Source organism: Protomyctophum bolini (assembly GCF_963924005.1).
Source record: "Protomyctophum bolini genome assembly, chromosome: 14".
Lineage (NCBI taxonomy): Eukaryota > Metazoa > Chordata > Actinopteri > Myctophiformes > Myctophidae > Protomyctophum > Protomyctophum bolini.
The window spans coordinates 21,544,420-21,565,677 of NC_137875.1; the positions used below are offsets into that span (position 1 = coordinate 21,544,420).

At 44.7% G+C, this 21,258-nt stretch overlaps 1 protein-coding gene across 3 annotated transcripts in view; it reads left to right on the forward strand.

The window, feature by feature from the left end:
• macrod2 (mono-ADP ribosylhydrolase 2) overlaps positions 1–21,258 on the forward strand; it is a 646,577-nt gene that overhangs the window by 238,712 nt on the left and 386,607 nt on the right. For all 3 annotated transcript variants that reach the window (XM_080781639.1, XM_080781641.1, XM_080781640.1), the window contains exon 5: positions 16,055–16,171. In XM_080781639.1, coding sequence (XP_080637765.1) covers positions 16,055–16,171 — 117 coding nt within the window. The remainder of the gene's footprint in view (positions 1–16,054; positions 16,172–21,258) is intronic.

Genomic DNA, 21,258 nt, shown 5'->3' on the forward strand with positions numbered 1-21,258 from the left:
CGTTCACACCAGCTGCACGTGCGAAGCGACATGAAGCTATACAAGCTGACCTCTGACACTTGTTCCTGCGTAATGTGTAGTGGTGTAAACCTAAGTGTTTACCTAAGTGTCATGGTTTGGGTTTGTGGTAACCCTCTGGTGGCTATTTTGAACAGTGTTTGGGCCTTGATTTTGTGTTTTGTTTTCTCCACGTCCTTATTATCACCTACCACAGCCATGTTAACCACCACACCTGAGTTTAGTTTCAGTGCTAATTGCCTTGATTAGTCTAAGTATTGTAAACCCTGCTTATCTTTCAGTTTATTGGTTCTTGTGAGTACTGTAACTTAGTTACTTTCCACCACTGACTGTATATGGAGTGGTAACAAGACACAGTTGGACACTGTTTTTATTGTTTATATGGAACCTCAAATTGCACCTTCTTAAACTAAACTGAGTTGTATACAGGTACAGTATATGGAACATAACCTACTGTGAAGCTGTTCACAAAAAGGTTTACCTAACTTTGCTACTACAGGAAAACATGCACATGCCACATATGTTACTATTCTTTTATTCTATCCCTTTGTTTGCTGTGCTTGCTGTGTTTTAGTTTTTTAATGTTATGCTATCTATGCCGCTGCATTGTCTGTAAGGAAGCCAAACAAAAAGAAGTTTTATACTCCTATGTACCATTTACACAACATGTAACAATACAGTCCAACCTTGAACCTGCCTCTAGAGAGTCTAGAGAGAGATCTACAGCTGAGAGAGAAAGCAAACCCCCCTCCGGGCAACTGGACGCCGCAGACAGCGTTCTTGGTGCTGTCTGGGACTAGTCACTAGGGTGACTCCGTGCCCGCAGACGGGGAACGTTACAACAACAAGGCGGAGCGGTTAAAACAACATGCTTCAGCGTTTAGGGCCCTGCTGGGCCTGCGGCGGCTTTGTCCCCGGGAGCGTGCTGCTGCACGGCTGGGGTCTGGCACCGAGAGGCCGTCCTCAGCTGTCTGAGCCCCGGTGTGGTGTCCTTACTGCGGCGGGGGCCCCGGGGGTCACGTGAGCTGTTGTAACCCGGCCTGTCTGAAGGCAACCCTCTGTAGCCCTGGGAACGCGCCGCAAAAACAACAGGAGAAGTAGAAAAGAAAACATCTCATTTGTCTCTCACTGCTCCGTATGGCATCCCCAAGCACAGCACTAGTACAGTATGTGTCTTTCAGCAGTGTTAATGCATTATTATTATTATTATTGCTTCCACTCGTCACTGTGACACAGGGCCTATTTATGTTCATACAGCGTCGTTATTTTAGGAAGTCCTCCATTATGTCTTGTAAGCAGGGGGGGGGGGGGTTAAAATGATTCAATTTATCTACGAGCGGTTCCTCTTGAATGTTTGAGAATAAATGTTTGAGTCTGCGTGTAAATAACTTGTCTTGTATATCCATGCGGCGCCGCAGCTAAGGCTTGGCTTGGTTGTGTCCTCGACTCGGCATGATAAATAGATAGCACTTTAAATCAGTGGGTACAATTACTTATTTTCACACCTGTGAGCCACCTATTATAAACCAGTCTTTTCCCGCCGGCCACTGGAGCAGTCGACTCAGAGGGGGGATTACTGCTTTACTCAAGGGCACCTTACGCCTGAATTATATACTTTGTTGTGCAACGGTATCGCACACCACAAATAGTTGATCTACAAGCTCACAATGTGTTCCGCTGAGTCACAATCGTGAGGCGTGAGCTTGTACTGTATATTCGCTATTTTGTTTGTGCAACTGCATGAGTACGGTGGCGGCGGTGGCTCAGGGGTAGAGTGGCTGGTATAGGTAACTGCAAGATTGCTAGTTCGAACCCGGGCTCCCCCAGAATTAATGTCTAAGTGTCCTTGAGCAAGACACTGAACCCCTAATTGCTCCTGATGTGCAGGTTGTGTAATGCACAATCTATGTAAAGCGCCTTGGATAAAGGCGCTATATAAATGCACCCTTTACCACTTACCATTCATAAATCACTGCAGCGATACAGAGACCATGCAGCGCTCACGTGTCATTCTCGTTCTCATCCAGTGTTCTCATTCACGTCCACCACTCAGATCTGTGTAGGATTTCAAAGTCAAGCCGTCAATGTTTTCAGTCGCAAGGCCACTTTGAATAACCATCGTGCTATGGCTTCTCTTTTCCCCCCCACACACACACACACACACACACACACACACACACACACACACACACACACACACACACACACACACACACACACACACACACACACAAATGTATAATATATTTACAGTTTAGATCAAATAATGTATATACGTCGAAAAGACCACTTCAGGATTTCTGCAATTCCATGGAAACCCCCTGATTAATAATGTAATTCAACCTCTCTTGAGAAGGAGCTGAGAATCTTGTAAGTCTGGGGGTCTGTGTCACTTTTGAGAGATCACATCTGCGAATGTCTGCGTCTGGCACTCTTAATAGCCCCGAAATCCCTTGTTTACCTAGGCATTATTGTTAGAATTCTGTTCATAATCCCTGTTTGTCAGAACTTTGCTACATGTGGAACACTGGCTGTTGAAATCGCTGTGATTAGGCACCATAATCCAACATCACTGGGGACAAACTATAATGGATGGAACAGCTTCTATCTGACATTTAGTTCAGCCAGCATCTCAGATTGGCACTTGATTAGGAACTAATCCATGTCATTATCTCCTTCAGTCAAATTAGTTGAGTTGGAAATGGTGTCGTAAATCACAGAGGCGGAATAGGTGGGGAGGGGGGGGGGGGGGGCTTGGAACAACATAGCCGACTCCCACCGAGCGAGCAGGGTACAGAGAAACCTCGTATCTCCTTTTCTTCCACCGTTTTAAGTCTATCCTGCCCCTGTAAATTAATGCCCTTCTTTGTCATGAATAATACCCGATCTACAAGTTCACAAATAAGTCGCAATGTGTTCAACGTGTTGTGAACTTGTCACATTAGAAACAAAAATGTGGCGCTCCACCTCAGAGCTGATGGTAGGTGTGGTGCTCCACCTCAGAGCTGATGGTAGGTGTGGGGCTCCACCTCAGAGCTGATGGTAGGTGTGGTGCTCCACCTCAGAGCTGATGGTAGGTGTGGGGCTCCACCTCAGAGCTGATGGTAGGTGTGGGGCTCCACCTCAGAGCTGATGGTAGGTGTGGGGCTCCACCTCAGAGCTGATGGTAGGTGTGGGGCTCCACCTCAGAGCTGATGGTAGGTGTGGGGCTCCACCTCAGAGCTGATGGTAGGTGTGGGGCTCCACCTCAGAGCTGATGGTAGGTGTGGCGCTCCACCTCAGAGCTGATGGTAGGTGTGGCGCTCCACCTCAGAGCTGATGGTAGGTGTGGGGCTCCACCTCAGAGCTGATGGTAGGTGTGGGGCTCCACCTCAGAGCTGATGGTAGGTGTGGTGCTCCACCTCAGAGCTGATGGTAGGTGTGGTGCTCCACCTCAGAGCTGATGGTAGGTGTGGTGCTCCACCTCAGAGCTGATGCTAGGTGTGGCGCTCCACCTCAGAGCTGATGGTAGGTGTGGCGCTCCACCTCAGCTGATGGTAGGTGTGGGGCTCCACCTCAGAGCTGATGGTAGGTGTGGCGCTCCACCTCAGCTGATGGTAGGTGTGGGGCTCCACCTCAGAGCTGATGGTAGGTGTGGCGCTCCACCTCAGAGCTGATGGTAGGTGTGGCGCTCCACCTCAGCTGATGGTAGGTGTGGCGCTCCACCTCAGCTGATGGTAGGTGTGGGGCTCCACCTCAGCTGATGGTAGGTGTGGGGCTCCACCTCAGAGCTGATGGTAGGTGTGGCGCTCCACCTCAGAGCTGATGGTAGGTGTGGCGCTCCACCTCAGAGCTGATGGTAGGTGTGGCGCTCCACCTCAGAGCTGATGGTAGGTGTGGGGCTCCACCTCAGAGCTGATGGTAGGTGTGGGGCTCCACCTCAGAGCTGATGGTAGGTGTGGTGCTCCACCTCAGAGCTGATGGTAGGTGTGGTGCTCCACCTCAGAGCTGATGGTAGGTGTGGTGCTCCACCTCAGAGCTGATGCTAGGTGTGGCGCTCCACCTCAGAGCTGATGGTAGGTGTGGCGCTCCACCTCAGCTGATGGTAGGTGTGGGGCTCCACCTCAGAGCTGATGGTAGGTGTGGCGCTCCACCTCAGCTGATGGTAGGTGTGGGGCTCCACCTCAGAGCTGATGGTAGGTGTGGCGCTCCACCTCAGAGCTGATGGTAGGTGTGGCGCTCCACCTCAGCTGATGGTAGGTGTGGCGCTCCACCTCAGCTGATGGTAGGTGTGGGGCTCCACCTCAGCTGATGGTAGGTGTGGGGCTCCACCTCAGAGCTGATGGTAGGTGTGGCGCTCCACCTCAGAGCTGATGGTAGGTGTGGCGCTCCACCTCAGAGCTGATGGTAGGTGTGGCGCTCCACCTCAGCTGATGGTAGGTGTGGGGCTCCACCTCAGCTGATGGTAGGTGTGGCGCTCCACCTCAGAGCTGATGGTAGGTGTGGCGCTCCACCTCAGAGCTGATGGTAGGTGTGGCGCTCCACCTCAGCTGATGGTAGGTGTGGCGCTCCACCTCAGAGCTGATGGTAGGTGTGGGGCTCCACGTCAGAGCTGATGGTAGGTGTGGTGCTCCACCTCAGAGCTGATGGTAGGTGTGGCGCTCCACCTCAGAGCTGATGGTAGGTGTGGGGCTCCACCTCAGCTGATGGTAGGTGTGGGGCTCCACCTCAGCATTCCATCTGCCAGAGGTCTAGCGCATTGAAACAGGGATAGACTCCCGCACCCTGGCTGATACCGACAATAAGCCTCTCTGACTTACAGTACTTACAGTATACTTACTTGTACACAAACTATGACATCCGCTCCATAGCTAAGCAAGGGATTCTGATATCAATGGAACCTACTGACTGACTGCAAATTGCCTTTGCTTAGAGACATCTTGAACTTGATTTATGTTCGGTTGTATGCCGCGGTGCTGCACATCGAAAATGGCAGAGGCAAGCTTGTGCTGTAGATCTGCTATGCAATGTGTCACGCAACGCAGCAGAGTATAAATCAGGCATTTAGTTGCACAGCACACACCGCTGAGCAGCACCCGAATGTTGAGTTGACAGGGAAGGAAAGAGTTGGCCCGCCTTGTGACTGGACGATTCCCTCTTAACACAATCGGCGCCGGGATTTCTTTCAAAATAGCAGCTCGGGTGCCGCGCAGATATGGCAGCCTTTATTATGAAAGCCCCCCCTTCCGTTCCGTACAAAAACCGGGAGGCATAATGTTGCTTGCTTTCCTCCCTATTATTACGATAAAGTCGCTGTATGATCCCTCGCGTTCATATTTTGTACGAGAGGCATGTTGAAGTCAGAAATGAAGAGCTTAGTATATCCATCTGGTCCAAACCATGGATAGCTCCCTAGATTAGGAGATACGAGGCTTTTTTTCTGAGCGGTAAACAGGGAAGTGAACGGCAACGCACATGCGTGAACAGCAAGGAGTATGGTGCAGAAGCCAGAAGGAGAGGCCAACCACCCAAAAAAGATGCACTAGGACCTTGCAATCCATCGGTTGGATTAGCTATGACGTTTCCACATAATCCTACGGTCTAAATGGGTTAAAGATGAGTGCCGTGATTTTTCTCTGCCCTAAAACATGATATAATTATTATTATATAACACTTTTTTTTTCAAAAAAAGTGTACAGTATTTGTTCAAATGTAATTTTTATGTGGACACACCCACCAGTTCATTAAGTATGCCTGGTTTGCCTGGTGGGTGGTGATGGGTGGTGATCCACCTGAACTGAAGCCGCATCCACAGCTGTTGTATGATAAAAGGGGAGCGGTTAGGGGAGGGGTTGATATTCTGATGATGATGTTTTTCTCATTGACATAAGTACTAAATACAAAGGGAATACGTCATTGCACATAACAACCACACCAAGGGGTCTAATGAAGTATACTGTCACCTCATAAACACATGACAAATCTTCCCTGTAAAGATTCCCTATATTTGACAAAAGTGTATAATGAGAGTGTACAAATGGAACCCGATTGACCCGCTTCTACACTCTCAGAGTTATATGGTGGTCCTTGTATAGCAGACGTAAAGTGCACATACCAGCTCCGACAGTGTGATATAAACTGGTTCCCGGAAGAAGAAAAAACGGTTCCTCAATGTTTGATCTGGCCGCGACACCCCCACTCTCACAGATAGGTGATTTCATCCCCCCCACTTTTGACCACCCGAATGAAAGCCTATTGGCCCATTTAAGATTGATTGAACGGCGACTGTGCCATTTTTGCCTATAGCCAAAGCATGCCTATACCTGGGAATTTTGTCCAGGAATAGGCTAAAATAGAACTAAATAAATAAATAAAACCTTCAGATACCCTGTGACAGTGTGACACCCCTGGCTCGGTCCCCTCTCTGTTTAGATTACGTCCTGATACTCTCCCGCACCCCGCCAGGGAGAATCCAGCTCATTCCACTCCCACCTCACCCAAAGCCCCCTCCCTCTCCCCCCCCCCCCCCCCCCTCCCTCCCTCCCCCAGCCCACGCTGCCTGCCTTGCCTCCTTTCTTGCCTCTTAGTCCTGAACCCAACTCTCGGAGGAGACGAAAATAATTAGGAGAAGAAAATTGCGGCTGACACTATTTCTGAAAAGCAGGGTATTGTAATGAGAGCAGAGCAGGTATTCATTGTGTCTGTGGCAGCCATTGAAGTCTCCCCCCCCCCCGTTGGGTTCTTCTCAGGGCCGGTAGGCTGTGCTGAATGAAGCCCAGGGAGAGTAAAGCGGGGGGCTTTGCCAGGCGAGTCCCTTCTTAATGCATGTGGGAACACCGCCGCCCCATGCGAGAGAGGACGGCGCTGAGGCGGAGGTGTCTGCAACAATGGCAGAGCCAAGGTTACGGCTGAGTAACTCATTCAAACTACTTCTAGTCTCTCGTGCACGCACGTGCACACATACACGTGTCCACATATGGACATATATGCACGCACGCACACTCTCTCCCTCTCTCTCTCTCCTTTATCTCTGCCCCTCCTCCATATTCTTTCTCAATCACCCCCACCTCCCATCCAATCTCTCTCTCTCTCTCTCTCTCTGTCTCTCTCTCTCTCTCTCTCTCTGTCCTCCCCATTCCCAGCATGAGTTGAGAAGGATGCTGTCCCGCTATGGCTCAAAGTTATCTTCATTAGTGGCGCAGGCAGGCAGACTTGGTGGAGCTGCTGCGGTGGCAGGGGTGGGGGGGTGGTTCTCTGAGCAAGAAGACACCCTGAGAAGATGAATATACGCCATGTCCCACATAGGCCCGGTCCAAAGCAGCGATGGGAGATAGATGAGGTATTAACGTGATGTTTCAACAGAGGCCGAGGAGGAAGCCCAGTCATGGGGGTGGACAGCGGCAGATGGACAGCCTGCAATATTAGACCCATTAAACGGGGTGTCCTCCATTAACAGCTCTTAACAGGTGTTTGAAATGTGGTTTTTTTTTTGCCTATCGGTGGAGATTGGCAGCCCTTGAAGGATAACAGAACAGCTGTCACCTTTTTAGTTTGTCTTTCTGGTGCTAGATCAGGGTGAGCCCAATTTCAAATTACCTTTTTATTTTATTTATTTATTTTTCTACATTAGAATCTTACGAAATCCAACTATTGGTAATATAGATAAAATAGTTGTAAATGTCCGCGCAAACACATGGAAAATGAGCTTCATCAAAACACTGGATGAGCATACTGATGGAGGGGAACGTTTTCCTTCCACGCACTATACGTCCAACCGGGGAAACTCCCCCCTGTCAGGTGAAAAGAAGCGACTTGGACTCTACATGCATAGAAGGAAGCATGAGGTCAGTCCGTTGCTCTCCCCAGGTTGGCAGAGGGAGTGTAGAGCATTAGATAATTGACACTGTGTGAAAACATGGGTTGCAAAATTGTGGGATAAAAAAAAGAAAATAAAAAAACACTCAATGAGCGACTCTGTAACCAGAATGTTTTGCTTTAATAATTTTCTTAATTAATTGTGTACCAGTCCATTGCAACAACAGAATTCCTCATAGCCGCTTATCAACTTAGTTGAATTAATAAGCAACAAAACAAAAACAAAACATTAAAAAAATGAAACCATTGTTCACTGTAATATCTCACTGCGTTTAGGTTGCTGTTTCTGTCTAAAATGAGTGAATAGACAGGTTTGTGTCTCTGAGGTGAATGTAAATGCCATACTTAGTTAATGAGAATCAGAGGCTGCCTCCGTGCCTCTGACTGTGATCCAGCATACGTTCTGTCGGAATCAGCAGGGAATCCTGATGAAATCCCACTTAAATGAGAAAATAAATTGACGGCAGAATTGTGCCTCTGGGTCATATCTCCACTTATAGGCAAGCTGAGATGTGCTTTTAGACGCCTACAATAATGGATGTTGAAAACCATATTCGGTATCACGTCACGTCCCTTGGGAAATAATCTTCTGTTAAAAACATGGACCATGACATTTTCAGTCAAAATATGAGAAAACTTGCTTTTTTTTTTACGTCGTGCACATTGCATACTCTCAGGCGCACGCACGCACACACACACACACACACACACACACACACACACACACACACACACACACACACACACACACACACACACACACACACACACACACACACACACACACAACCAAGCATGTATCTTACTGGGCGCCGCCCCTTCCGTGAAGAGGTCTGTATAAAGCAGGTGAATTACATTTGTGAGTGCATGATGTGATGTTATCTCAGCTGGCAATCAGCTGGATCAGGTCTGCAATTGTTGCTGTTCTTTTTACCCTTTTACGGGCATGGGCGGGGCAAATATCCAGACTGTAGGGGGGGGGGGGCATTCTGTCAGACACTGGACTGACCATCAGTGTACTCATATTTATTTTTACTTAAGTAAAAGTATCAATACTGCAATGTAGAACTACTCCATTACAAGTAAATGTAATTAAAATGTACTAAAAAGTATACCAAAAGTAGAAAGTACTCCTTATGCAGAATGTCCCGTTTCAAATTTTCAAATGTATACAAATATTTTGAAAATAGCAGATCTATGAAGCGACGCATTGTGATCATTGTGACGCATTGTGATCTTGTAGATCTGCTATTTTCAAGTTGCCTGAAATGTGTATAGGGCTGAAGTGGGTAATGTATGTTTTGTGATAATAATCAAGATCTACAAAGTAACTAGTAACTATGAGTTTTCAAATGAATGTAGTGGAGTAAAAGTACAATATTTGGAGCTGAGATGTAGTGGAGTAGAAGTAAAAATACTGGAAATTGGAAATACTCAAGTAAAGTACAAATACCTCACAACTGTACTTAAGTAGGCCTTAAGTAACTGTACTTATACTTTCCACCACTGCCAACCGTGCAGCGATATGACCAAGCATTTGAGAGACAGCGGTTTGTGCTCACTCCATTACACGCACGCACGCACGCACGCACGCACATGAACACACACAGTACAGGTGCAGGAATATGGGATACCAGCATCACCCACAATCTTCTCCGACCACTGAGATGAGACACAGGACCTCCCGAGGGATAATTAAGCCCGCCCACGGGGGATTTCAACCCGAGACCTTTTTGGCTTGATGCAATCTTCCATTCCTAGTCCAGAGATGTTCCCATATGGCTCGCTGTAGTAGCGGGGCTCCCAGAAGAACTCCCAGAATGCTCCTGGGTAACGGATTCGCCCGTGCCCCGACAGAGATGGGTTGAGCACAGAGAGGGGAAGTGTCAGGGGATCGTAGGGCTCCTGTGGGGGAGAGAGAGGGGGAAGCCAAAGGACCCACTATGCGTTCAATTCTTCATAACCTTCTAGCTTTACTGGACCCCGGAGAGAACGCACGGTTCACTTTGCACACCATTCACTGCACATTCACCCATTTAGACCTGAGGACATGATTCTACCAATGTCTTCTAATCTAAATCATGACGGTTTTCTGAAAAACCTTTTGTTTGTTTATCAGTGGTGCTCAAAATATTTCATGTCATTCAAGGAGCCCCAACATTATATGTATTTGGCCACCACCCCGCCCCCCCCATTTGAAAATATGTTGTTCCAGGGACCACCCCAGAAGCAAATATTTGAGTTAAAAATGTTCACTGAAAGAATATATATTCAAAGATTTCACTACTTTTCTAAAGAGCTTGTAGATCTGCTATTTTTCAACATATAAAGTTTAAAATATTGGTTAAAGTGGTTAAGGTGACACGTATGCGTCCTCAGTTGTTTAATACTGAGGGTGCAAGAGCCATATTGATTCATGTTGTTCAGTTGTGTCATTGGGTCAATAAAGGCCAATAGGCTGGCCAGGTATCAATCAAGCGCAGGTGTTGCTGATTGGGAGAAGCAGCAGCTTTTTGACTGTGCTAGTCTACAATGATGGTACATGCAGTGCTCTGTGTGCTGTGTCTGTTGACAACCACGTACACTACATTTGTGGACTACTTTTTCCATCATATTTTGGAAATGTCTGGACATCGGTTTGAAAGGGCACATGTCTATCATTCCTCCATTCCCGTCAGCAACCGGTAGAGTTAAGGTAAAAAAACAAAACACTACAAGCTACATTTGTGCCCCTTTGTCTGAGTTACACATGCTTGAACAAACACAGGGTTTTACTGTGTGTAGACATGTTCTTAAAGAAGCTGATGACCTAGTGTAACAGAGTTAAATAGTTAGTTAAATTGAGTTGTTAATTTGCCCCTTATTGAGCAGTAGCCTACCAGACATTGTTTTGTTGTTGCAAACTAAGATATATAGCACTTTGGTTCACTGCATATCACACTGTTTGTCCTAGTGGTGTTCCCGTAGCTGCCGCTCTGTATGTCCTAGTGGTGTTACCGTAGCTACCTCAGTGGATTCCGTATTCCTATGAGGTGAGAGGGCTCTTTGAAAACGCTGTGATATTATTTTATGTTTTTGTTATGAAAGAGTGTTCATTTCAGCTGTAAATTGTATGTAAATATACAGTAGGTCCGTTGACATACAGTACGTATGATGTATTACAGTATTAACACCTTTTCCAAATAGATGTGGAATGTTTATTTTAACTGGCTAATCTTTAATTACCTTTAATTAGCCTGTCGCTAAGTCCCACCCAAGCCCGTTGTTGGCCAATACCACATTAGCAACGGTTACTAGGTTAGGAAACTCGGTCAAGCTTGCAATGCTGGTCAAAATGGTTAAGCAGTGTCAATAAATATATTTGACGTACAGCATGTGTGGGTTTGTTTTCCTTATGAGCAAACTAGTCCATTCCTTGAATTATTTCGCTCCGTTGTGCAGTTTAGTAGCCTACATATTAGAAATAAAAATAGGCTCTCATTGACTTCCATTGTAACAGGGAAACAACTCTCAAACTCACTCTTTTAGAACACTAAGCTGATTATGACCGTTTTATTTTTAATAAAAAATATCAACGTTGTAATGTTTTTGTTTTGACTTCGGTGTTGCCACATTGTGTGAGAGATATAAGCCAACCCACCTCCAAAAACAAGCCAACTCTTAAAGCCAAATAAGGAAAAACAAGCCAAAACAAACACAATAATATTACCATATATAATCCTAATAAAAATATTGTATGCATTTATCATTATAAATACTATGTAGGCCTATATCTATGATAATTAATGTTTTGGTAATGTATTACAGTACTAATTATTAGCCTTAAGCCAAAAGTAGCGGGAAATAAGCAGACTTGGCAACCCTGTCAAATTGTGTGGAAAGAAGTTCCTGTTTGCCTACAAAACGATCTGATTGGTCTGAAGTAGCCTCGGTCCCAGACTTACCATCCAGAACGTTGGATGTAAACAAATGCATTTGATCTCGTCCACTTGTCGCAAACACCATACACAATTTTGGACGTGTTTGAGGGAGATGCTTTAGGAGAAATGTCTGGGACTGCAGCTGGGTGCATCTCAAACAGCATGGCGACTTGTTTACAAACGAGGAACACCAGAACCGCTTCACTGTATATCTCCAACCAATATAGTTACTTTATAAATCTATCAAAAGACGAAAATAAGATGGCATGAGTTTTCCTGATGTCATAAACTGTCAGAATCAGCTTTTGTTGTGTTCGCTTATGCTAACTGACTGATTTTGAGAGCTGTTTCCCCGTTACAATGGAAGTCAATGAGAGCCTATTTTTATAGATACTATTAAACTGCACAACGGAGCGAAATAATTCATGGAATGGACTAATTTGCTCATAAGGTAAGAAAACAAACCCACACATGCTGTACAGCAAATATATGTATTGACACTGCTTAACCATTTTGACCAGCATTGCAAGCTTGACCGAGTTTCCTAACCTAGTAACCGTTGCTAATGTGCATTAGGTGGTATTGGGTATTGGCCAACAACGGGCTTGGGTGGGACTTAGCGACAGGCTAATTCCCATGCACTGCTATTGATCAAACAATGACATCCAGGATTATGTGGCCTTGCACTGCATGGAAAAAACAAAATGTGACAAACTTTTGATGGTGCCTTTTCATAGGCAAAAAATAATGACATAAAAATAAAAACAAATAAAATAGCATAGCACATACCGGCAAGTATACTTAAAATAGACCAGTGCAACGATGCAAGTTGGGAATGCAATACCGTTGACACCCGTTGTGTATCCGTCTGTCTATCTGTGTCGCTGTTATGCCCATATATGGAGCTCTGTGTGAGGCATTCCCAAACATGGAGTCCGCGGTCTGTGATGCCAGTACTATGACATTATAATGTTGACATATTGGGGATGTGCGTGTTTCTTGAAGATCCAACGGACTTCCCCTCTGCACAGAATCTGGTCACTTCTGTGAGCTTGTGATGATGTCATTATTGGGCATGTTACGCTTAAGGCATGAGATTGTGATGACCACTTCTCCATATATGGGCATGTTATGTTTGTGACGCCCACCATCCTCGACTCCACACCCACAAATCAAACACATCAAGGGCCGTTTCAATGATTCATGAGAGGAAATATCATTGTTGCCTTTCAGAATTATTTCATAGTTTCACGCCTGTAATAATTTATGATTCAAATTGTTCTTGGTACATTATGTGAACATGTATCATCATCAAGTGCAATTTCTTTGGCTAATTGTGTGTGATTATGTTTTTTGATTAAATCCAAAGCCAATCGTATGTCTGTACATGAAGCTAACCCATTCTGGCCGGGAACCCCTTTTGGTGTTTTAAGCATTACCGTATGTTATACTTTAGCTATTGAAAAATAGCAGATCTACAAGCTCATAGGTCATAGAAAACATACGATTTTGAAGACCTTTTGTAGAATCGAGCTTATGTCTAAATGGCTTTTAAGTAGCCTTTCATTGCAACCAGAGCAATAATCCCCTCACATATGTACGTATGCCCATTTTGGTCTTGTGTTGCTTTTTCAAAAAGCCATCAGGATCCGTCTCTGTCAACTAGCTGTCCCTCAGTCCATTAAAGATGATTAATAGAGGCAGAAAAATCTTCCACACAGCTGTTGTCTTTGACTCATCCCTGAGAGATGGAGGGAGGGCGAGAGAGGCGCTGAGAAAGAGAGAGAGAGACACCATCCCTCGTCAAAAAAAAAAGACGCCTTTCATCCGCGGAGCGACAATGTGTGTTTCTGTCAGCAGCGGCAACAACGCGCAGTACATTTTGTACCGACGACGACACACGCAACTCATCCTTTTGTCCATTTCCCTCCGCGCCTCCCCCTCCGTCTGAGTAATAACACTGAAGAGAGACGAGGAAAGTGCTCGTCCCTGTTTTGTTCCCTTTGTTCATGAATGGCGTGTTGTTTTATTCCCTCTTCAACGCTTACGTGATAATGGGTCATTCTGCAGTCTGTTTTATCTTCTTTCCATCCTCTTGTCTTTGCTCAGCTCGGGCAGGAAACGGAGAGAGCGGTTAGAGAGAGAGAGAGGGAGAGAGAGAGAGCCATTGTCTGCATACTGTGTATAGTGCAAGCCTTTCCAGTGAGACACCAAAGAAAAGACATGTCTGTTTGTCCAACGGCCCCCTCCTCCCTCCCTCCCTCCCCACTCCCACATGGCTGCATGTTATCCTCTAATGGCCGGTGAGGATCCTTTTTTTTTACAGGACAAGTCGAGGAGGATTTTATGACGTTTGGGGTGTGATTGATAACAGGCTCTCGGAAGGGGTGTCAGGCTTTCAGAGAGGGATAATGTGGATTTCTATCTCTCTGCCTTCTCGTGTAAGACGCGCCATCAATCAAGTCTATCGTATGGCCTTAACCCGGTAGAATTAAAACCTTGAGGCACACGCACACACACACACGCACACACACACACACACATCAACGGGGAGAGTGCGACAGAATCGGAACGCGGGTCCACAATGGAGTGGTTTCACCCCATAGCATAGCAGATGGCGTACAGTACACTATACAGTAGATACTGTATGAATCCTATATTTTGTGCTCCGTCGTACATGTTGGCTCGGCAAGATGAGCTGGTCATCAAACGGCGTGTAAATGACCCTCAACTCTTCCGCACCGCAGGACGGGACAGAGAGGTGGTGGTGTCAAATGTACTGCACAGTGGGACTACACTCGTATTTTCACTGTGTGTGTGTGTGGGGGGGGGGTGGTATGGGTCTGTGTGTGTTATTAGATCCTAACAGCTAATTTCTCTCGCTGCTTTAGGTCGATATTTACCAGCGCAAAGGGCACCAGCAGAGTGCCCTTTGTACGTAGCGACAGCAAGCCACGACATAAAGAACAAATCATTGTTTTTAGGGCATATACTGGCGACCACATTAATTAGACCGACCCTATTTTTTACTTAAAGTAGCACTTCACCCAATTTCAACATTATCTTCATACAATTTTCCCTCACTAATTGTTATCATGAGATGCCACAATATCCGTCTACCTATCTGTGTAATTCTCATTATGAGATGCCACAATATGCGTCTACCTATCTGTGTCTCATTGGAGGGCCGTGTAGAGTTCAGAAACCTGCCTATAGCAATGATATCATCGATGGGGTTTCCAAGCTACTAGGAGGAAGGATCTATATCCTTTCTCTTCCTGGAAAGTTGGAATCCTGAAATAGAAGCCATTGTTCTTGCATTCATAAAATAGTTAGCTTCGAATTTCCAAAACCTGCCTATTGATGATGTCACTGGTAGTCAGGTTTCCAAACTGCCCACAGCCCTCTTCTGGGACAGAGAGGGAGTTGACAGCAATGTGGCATCATATAATGAGCATTATAGCAAGGATCAATTTATGAAAATATAGATCAAATACATTTGCTGCGTGGTCTTTTAAGCAAGTAATTCTATACAAAACGTAACTTTTATAACTTATTCCTGATTCAAACCCCAGTTTTTCCACATCAGAGACTAAGATAATTCCCACTAGGCCAAGTTGGGATTCAATCATGAGAAATGTAAATTTACTCATTTTCTCATTATTGCATGAATAGTAGGGAGACCACTTCCAACCTGCACTGCAGATTTAGTAGTTCGTTAAACTGAATTAACATACTCTACCCTACATATTTGTTCAAATAAAACTTTATTCATTATAAGTTCCAGATTGCAGCTTTAACTCATTAAACCATGACATTATTTTTAACAACATATAAAGTCTTTGTCATGGTCCTTCAAAAGTGTATTAAAAGGTTTTAACATCCGATCCAGTATGCAATGTCAGGTGTTCTCTCTGTGTTCTAAAGCTTCTTCAGATGCAATGGAAAAACGCCCCCAGGGGGCTGAAGCATAGAGGAGGGGAGGAGGAGAGGGGGAGAGACAATCTACTGAATGTTCAAAGTTCAGGTTTTTTGGGTGCACTTGAGGTCAGAAAACCTTAAAAAGAATTGCCGTATAAAAAAATCTAAAATGACACAGATGCTTTCATGGTTCATTTGCTGTTTGTTTTGGAGTGACAAAGCACATGTCAACCGCGGTGGTTCTGGTTGGACGTGCTGTGTGTATTCTTGTATGTTTCTCCAAGTATACAAGTATACTGTATAACTCACTGTACCGTACTGTTCCTGTGTTTGTGTTTTAGTTGACGGCTGCATACACAAAGCAGCGGGGTCCTGTCTGTATGACGAGTGCCACTCACTAAATGGCTGCGACACCGGCCGAGCCAAGATCACCTGCGGCTATGACCTGCCTGCGAAATGTGAGTACAAGGACATTTGTGGTCGTAGTGACTACATCTTTCAATAAAAACAAAATGTTTTCCTCAGCGATTTTCTTAGTTTTAAGGGTAACTGTTGTATAATTGCAATATTACACTCGAGGGTGTGGTTTATCGTGATTATTGCCACTTCAGTGATGCTTGCTGAACTCGACTACGCCTTGTTCCTGACCGCATCACTGTCGTGGCAATAATCACGTTAAACCACACCCTCTCGTGTAATATTGCTTAATTAAGCTCATGACACGTGGCATCGCAGTGCGCCGTGAGCTTGTAGAATGCCCGATGTTACCGCGTCGTCGACACCATTGTATGACAAAATTTGAAATAATATTTTACGTTTTTTTACATTAACACTCAGGCTTCTAAATAAGCTATAATGTGCTGAACAGGCATAATGTGAAGACAAAATAAATAACTTCATGCATGCTAGGTTTTACACCAAATTCCAGATGGCTAGAGCATGCATGCCTTGGCACGGATTTTTCTAAATGTGTCAGAGTGCAAACGTCTCACCCACACACACTGTCACATGTGCCAACAACACACACGTGCACATGCACATACCGTGGAGATATTGAATGGCTGCAAGGGAACTCAACTGGCATGCTTTTATTGTCCATTCTCTCCGACTGAACACACTTTAATCACAGATGATTACAGTATTCCTGAGCAGCACCATTCTATGATAAATCAGGTCTTGTTATTTGGAGGATAATTAATATGAGGGGTGCCTGTCGTACGGCTAGCCGAGCTTGCCATCTGCACGCGAACAAAGACATTAAGGGAACTATTGGGTGGTAATTTGATTGATATTTCATCCCTGATGTATTCTGTTAGCAGACCATGTAACTCACATTGCCGTGCATTCGTGCAACACGGCAAACATTTTGTTTATATTCCGGGATGTTCTGATTTGGGGAAAAAATAGTGTGTGTGTGTGTGTGTGTGTGTGTGTGTGTGTGTGTGTGTGTGTGTGTGTGTGTGTGTGTGTGTGTGTGTGTGTGTGTGTGTGTGTGTGTGTGTGTGTGTGTGTGTGTGTGTGTGTGTGTGTGTGTGTGTGTGTGTGTGTGTGTGTGTGTGTGTGTGTGTGTGTGTGTGTGTTACATCTTCATCCTTGTGAGAATTTCGGCAGTCAAAGGGGTGTGAACAGCTGTGTGGTAAATTATTGGTATTGCACAGTGGTAATGTCACTCTTTAGGGTGGTTTCAAATAGCTTTTTGAGCAACGCCCGAGGGGGCCAAAGAATCACACAATGGCCATCTCTCTTGACAGTCCTGTCAAGAGACGTCCCAGTAGTACTAGTAACCTATCCCTGAAAGATTTCCATGAGATAACCGAGAGGAAATACTTTAAAGAGGAGATGGAATTGGCCTGTGTTAATACGGTCTGTCGTAAGGATGTCAAACAAAGCCAAGCAGATAAACAATGAGTCATTCTACCAGAAGGCCAGTTCAAGTGTCTGCTGTAGCGCTGTGACAATTTAATAACCTCCAAACTCACATCATAGCATGGGAGCAATCTCCCTGCCACAGGCTACAGCTATTATCCATTAGCAAGAAGGGGGGGAAGGGGTCAAAATAGTTGATAACTTGTGATAGAAAGGTGTAGCACGGTCTTGTCATTTCTTTATCCAGTGCGACATGACTGCTGTATTTCCCGCACAACCCTTCGTTTCCTCTCAGCTTCTGTCACTGTCACCATCGCTATTGTTGCCGTCGACTGCTCATGGAATTGGAAAATTGACAACCGTTTTGACCGCTTTTGAGCGCTCAGCTCTGACAAGAGATCTCACTCCTTCCCCAAACTTCATCCCATTAATTTCCCCTCGGTGAGTGATTCGTTATGCTCCACCTACCCGCCCATTGTAAAGCTGTCGGAACTTTGACGTACATAACAGTGGTTCACTTTGTGAAATCACAAATAATCGCCTACACACCATCCATCCAATTTTTAGCCTGAGATATTTGGTGTAAAGCAGTGGTTTTCAACCAGTGGTCTGGGGACCACTTGTTGAGGTCCTTGAGGGGGTTCGAGGTGGTCCCCAGCTAAATGATGGCGAGTTGGTAACCAAATAGACCCTAATAGATATTTAACTCTTGAGTGTAAAATTAAGCCAAATGGATTCATTTTACGTTATTGTTAAACATATGCATTACGTTACTGCATTTATTTTCAAGTAGTCTAGACATCTGACATTTAATGTCAGATCTACAAGAAACGTGTTGTGAGCTTGTAGATAGGCTATTCTAATAGAATGTTTGCCTATTATGACATGTGTTTCAAGTTGTTAAGAAGCACAATTTCATCTTGATTTATGAATCAAATGTGTGCACAAATGAATACAGTTGCCTCTGGAAAACGACCAGTTACATATTTCCCCATAGTAAATAAATGTACCACGCAAGTAAGATATTGTTATTGATATTATTGATCCATGGAAAAACAAAAGAAAGTCAACGGTACGAATAACCCCAGGGAAATTAAGACATTCAAACCGGTAAACAAGCAACTGTCATGTAGGTAGGTATTGTAGGTAGGCAGATTTCCACAGAAATACAGAACTATACGTTATTAAACAAAATTCAGGATTTACAGGAACACTTATGTTCCTTCGGAAATGCACTGCAATTATGTTGTGCACCCCCCCCCCCCCCCCCCCCATGCACTAAATGAAAGGAAAGTGCAGCTAATGGCGTGAGGGCAAAGTAAAAAGCATCCATATTTACAATTTTGGCGGGCGGTTATGAGGTAAATGTGATGACTCTGTAATAAAACTGTCTAGGAGGTTGAAGTGGCAGACATAATGTGAGATAAGATTGTGCATGTGGGTTGAGGGCATTATTTAGTCATTTTGGTTTTTCCAAATGCAGAGATGTATCACTCCTCACTCTCTTGCAATAATTGTTTTGATGTTTTCGATGTAATAGGCCAAATAGGCCTACTTATTTTTTCTTTCTTGTGTGTGTGTGTGTGTGTGTGTGTGTGTGTGTGTGTGTGTGTGTGTGTGTGTGTGTGTGTGTGTGTGTGTGCTTCCATGAGAGGCGGTGGAGTTTGAGCAGTCTATTATAGAGGTTTTCAATATAATCTATCAGTATAACATGTTTATATAGTATAACATGTGTGCATGTAATGCACAGATGTATGTACTGTATATTGTACATAATATGCCCACAGACTCTTCCAACACTGAGTAGACACGGGCAGATGGGCCATGTTCCGTTTACATCTTGGCAAAGTCCAGTCTTTCCACGGTGGTCTTTCTCTTTCCCATTTTGTCAGAGCATTTTTCTCCTGATTTGTTATAAACATCGCTCTCGTCTTCTTCTATGGGGACACTCGGCGGTACCGTGCTTGCCTCTTGTGCCACTAATTGGAAACAAGGTAAGGCTCCTCGGCTGAAGCAGAGCAAAATGGGAACCACTTTCCCCCCTTTTAGGGTTTTAAGCATACAGTACAAGCAGTCGTGCTGCTGCCTTAGGCCTTTGCTAACAAGGCAATGGCAATAAGCCATCCATCATATTATGAGGCTGCCCATTTCTCTTTATCTTGCAATGTCCTTGAGTCTTTAGTCTTATTAGGGGATAATGTCACCATAGTAAATTGTGTTTTGCTTGTCAAAGGCGTGCAATACTCAACTGTGTCATTTTTCTTTCATGAAAGTACAATTTGAGGGGAGTAAAAAAAAGTAAAACTGCTGGTAAAGACATAAAATGCTTCCTCGTGTTCTGGACAAATGCTCAAAGCCCATAGGGACGACAGCTCCCTATTGGGGGAAGTTGACATGAAAACATAGAGTTGTCCTTGTTTGGAGATTTGATATGCTGAGGCAATGGAAAATGACAAGTCTAAACCCCTGCATTTGAGTCTTTTTTTCCCCCCTTTCTCAAGACAAGAAAATTGCTCTTCATTACATCCCACTAAGCAGTCTAGGCTGTGAATCCCTGTGGCAAATGAGCCTCTCCTTTAAGAGGGACAAGCACATGTGGGACTGATTATTATATAGGCTGGCCAAGGATTATTAATCAATGGCAGTAATTATCCACCTACCATAGCGGAAAGACTCTAAAACTGTCTGTTATATCAATCTGACAGGGAAATTGTCTATTTTGCCCTCATGTTAGACAAGACGCTCATCTGTTATGAGATTAATTATCAGCTGAAAATCACAAACCAAGCCACATGTTTATAATTTACTGCTTGAGTATACGGTGCCTCACCGTTGTTGAGTAGCGCACAAGAGTTCAGGTTGACCCTTTTATATGTATTTTGAGGAGTTCACTGTCGTGACTTAATCACTTTCAACCCGTTTAAGAAAAGTAAAGGCAGAGAGTTTCAGAAATAGCACATCTGCGAGTTAAAAGTGAGCCATTTGTTGCTGTTTTTGAAACGTGCATACATGGATGGGTGGGTGGATGGGTAGGTAGTTAGGTAGGTAGATAGGTAGGCCTAGATAGATAGAGTACATATAAAATATGTCCTCAATCGAATTCAAGTTTTGGCATTTTCACTTGCTATCCAAAGTATCCAGTGTTGTATGAGATAAAGCAGCTCATCCCATTTGACAAGGTGTCATCATTCAATGGGGACTGAGTGTTAATTGGGCCCACAGTTTGATTGTTCAATCAACTCCAGTGCTTGAACAATCAAACAGTCAGTCAGTGCATATAGTTCACAAGCTGGCCAGCGAGGACTTTGGTGTTAATCTGCATTTACACATTTCATCCGTAGCTGTCACAGTAGCAGACCCCGTAAGGTATTTGGAGTTCAAACCAGAGGTCTCTCTGAGAAAGTTAATGTCCCACAGGAACGCTTAGATAGACTGTTTTCACTCTCCAATTTCATCTGAAATCTTTTAGCCCGGTTCTGTTTCCCTCCCTTGGGCTGCCTCAGACTGACAGTCCAAACTACTGCTGCTGTTTATTGTTTTGCTTTGCTCACCCCCCCCCCCCCCACCCTCCCCGTTCCTTTAGCTCCAAGTATATACAGTACAATATGCTTTAAATAATTAATTCCATTTGGATTCAACAAACGAGGGCCACATTTTCATGTTGCTGAGAATGTCCTCT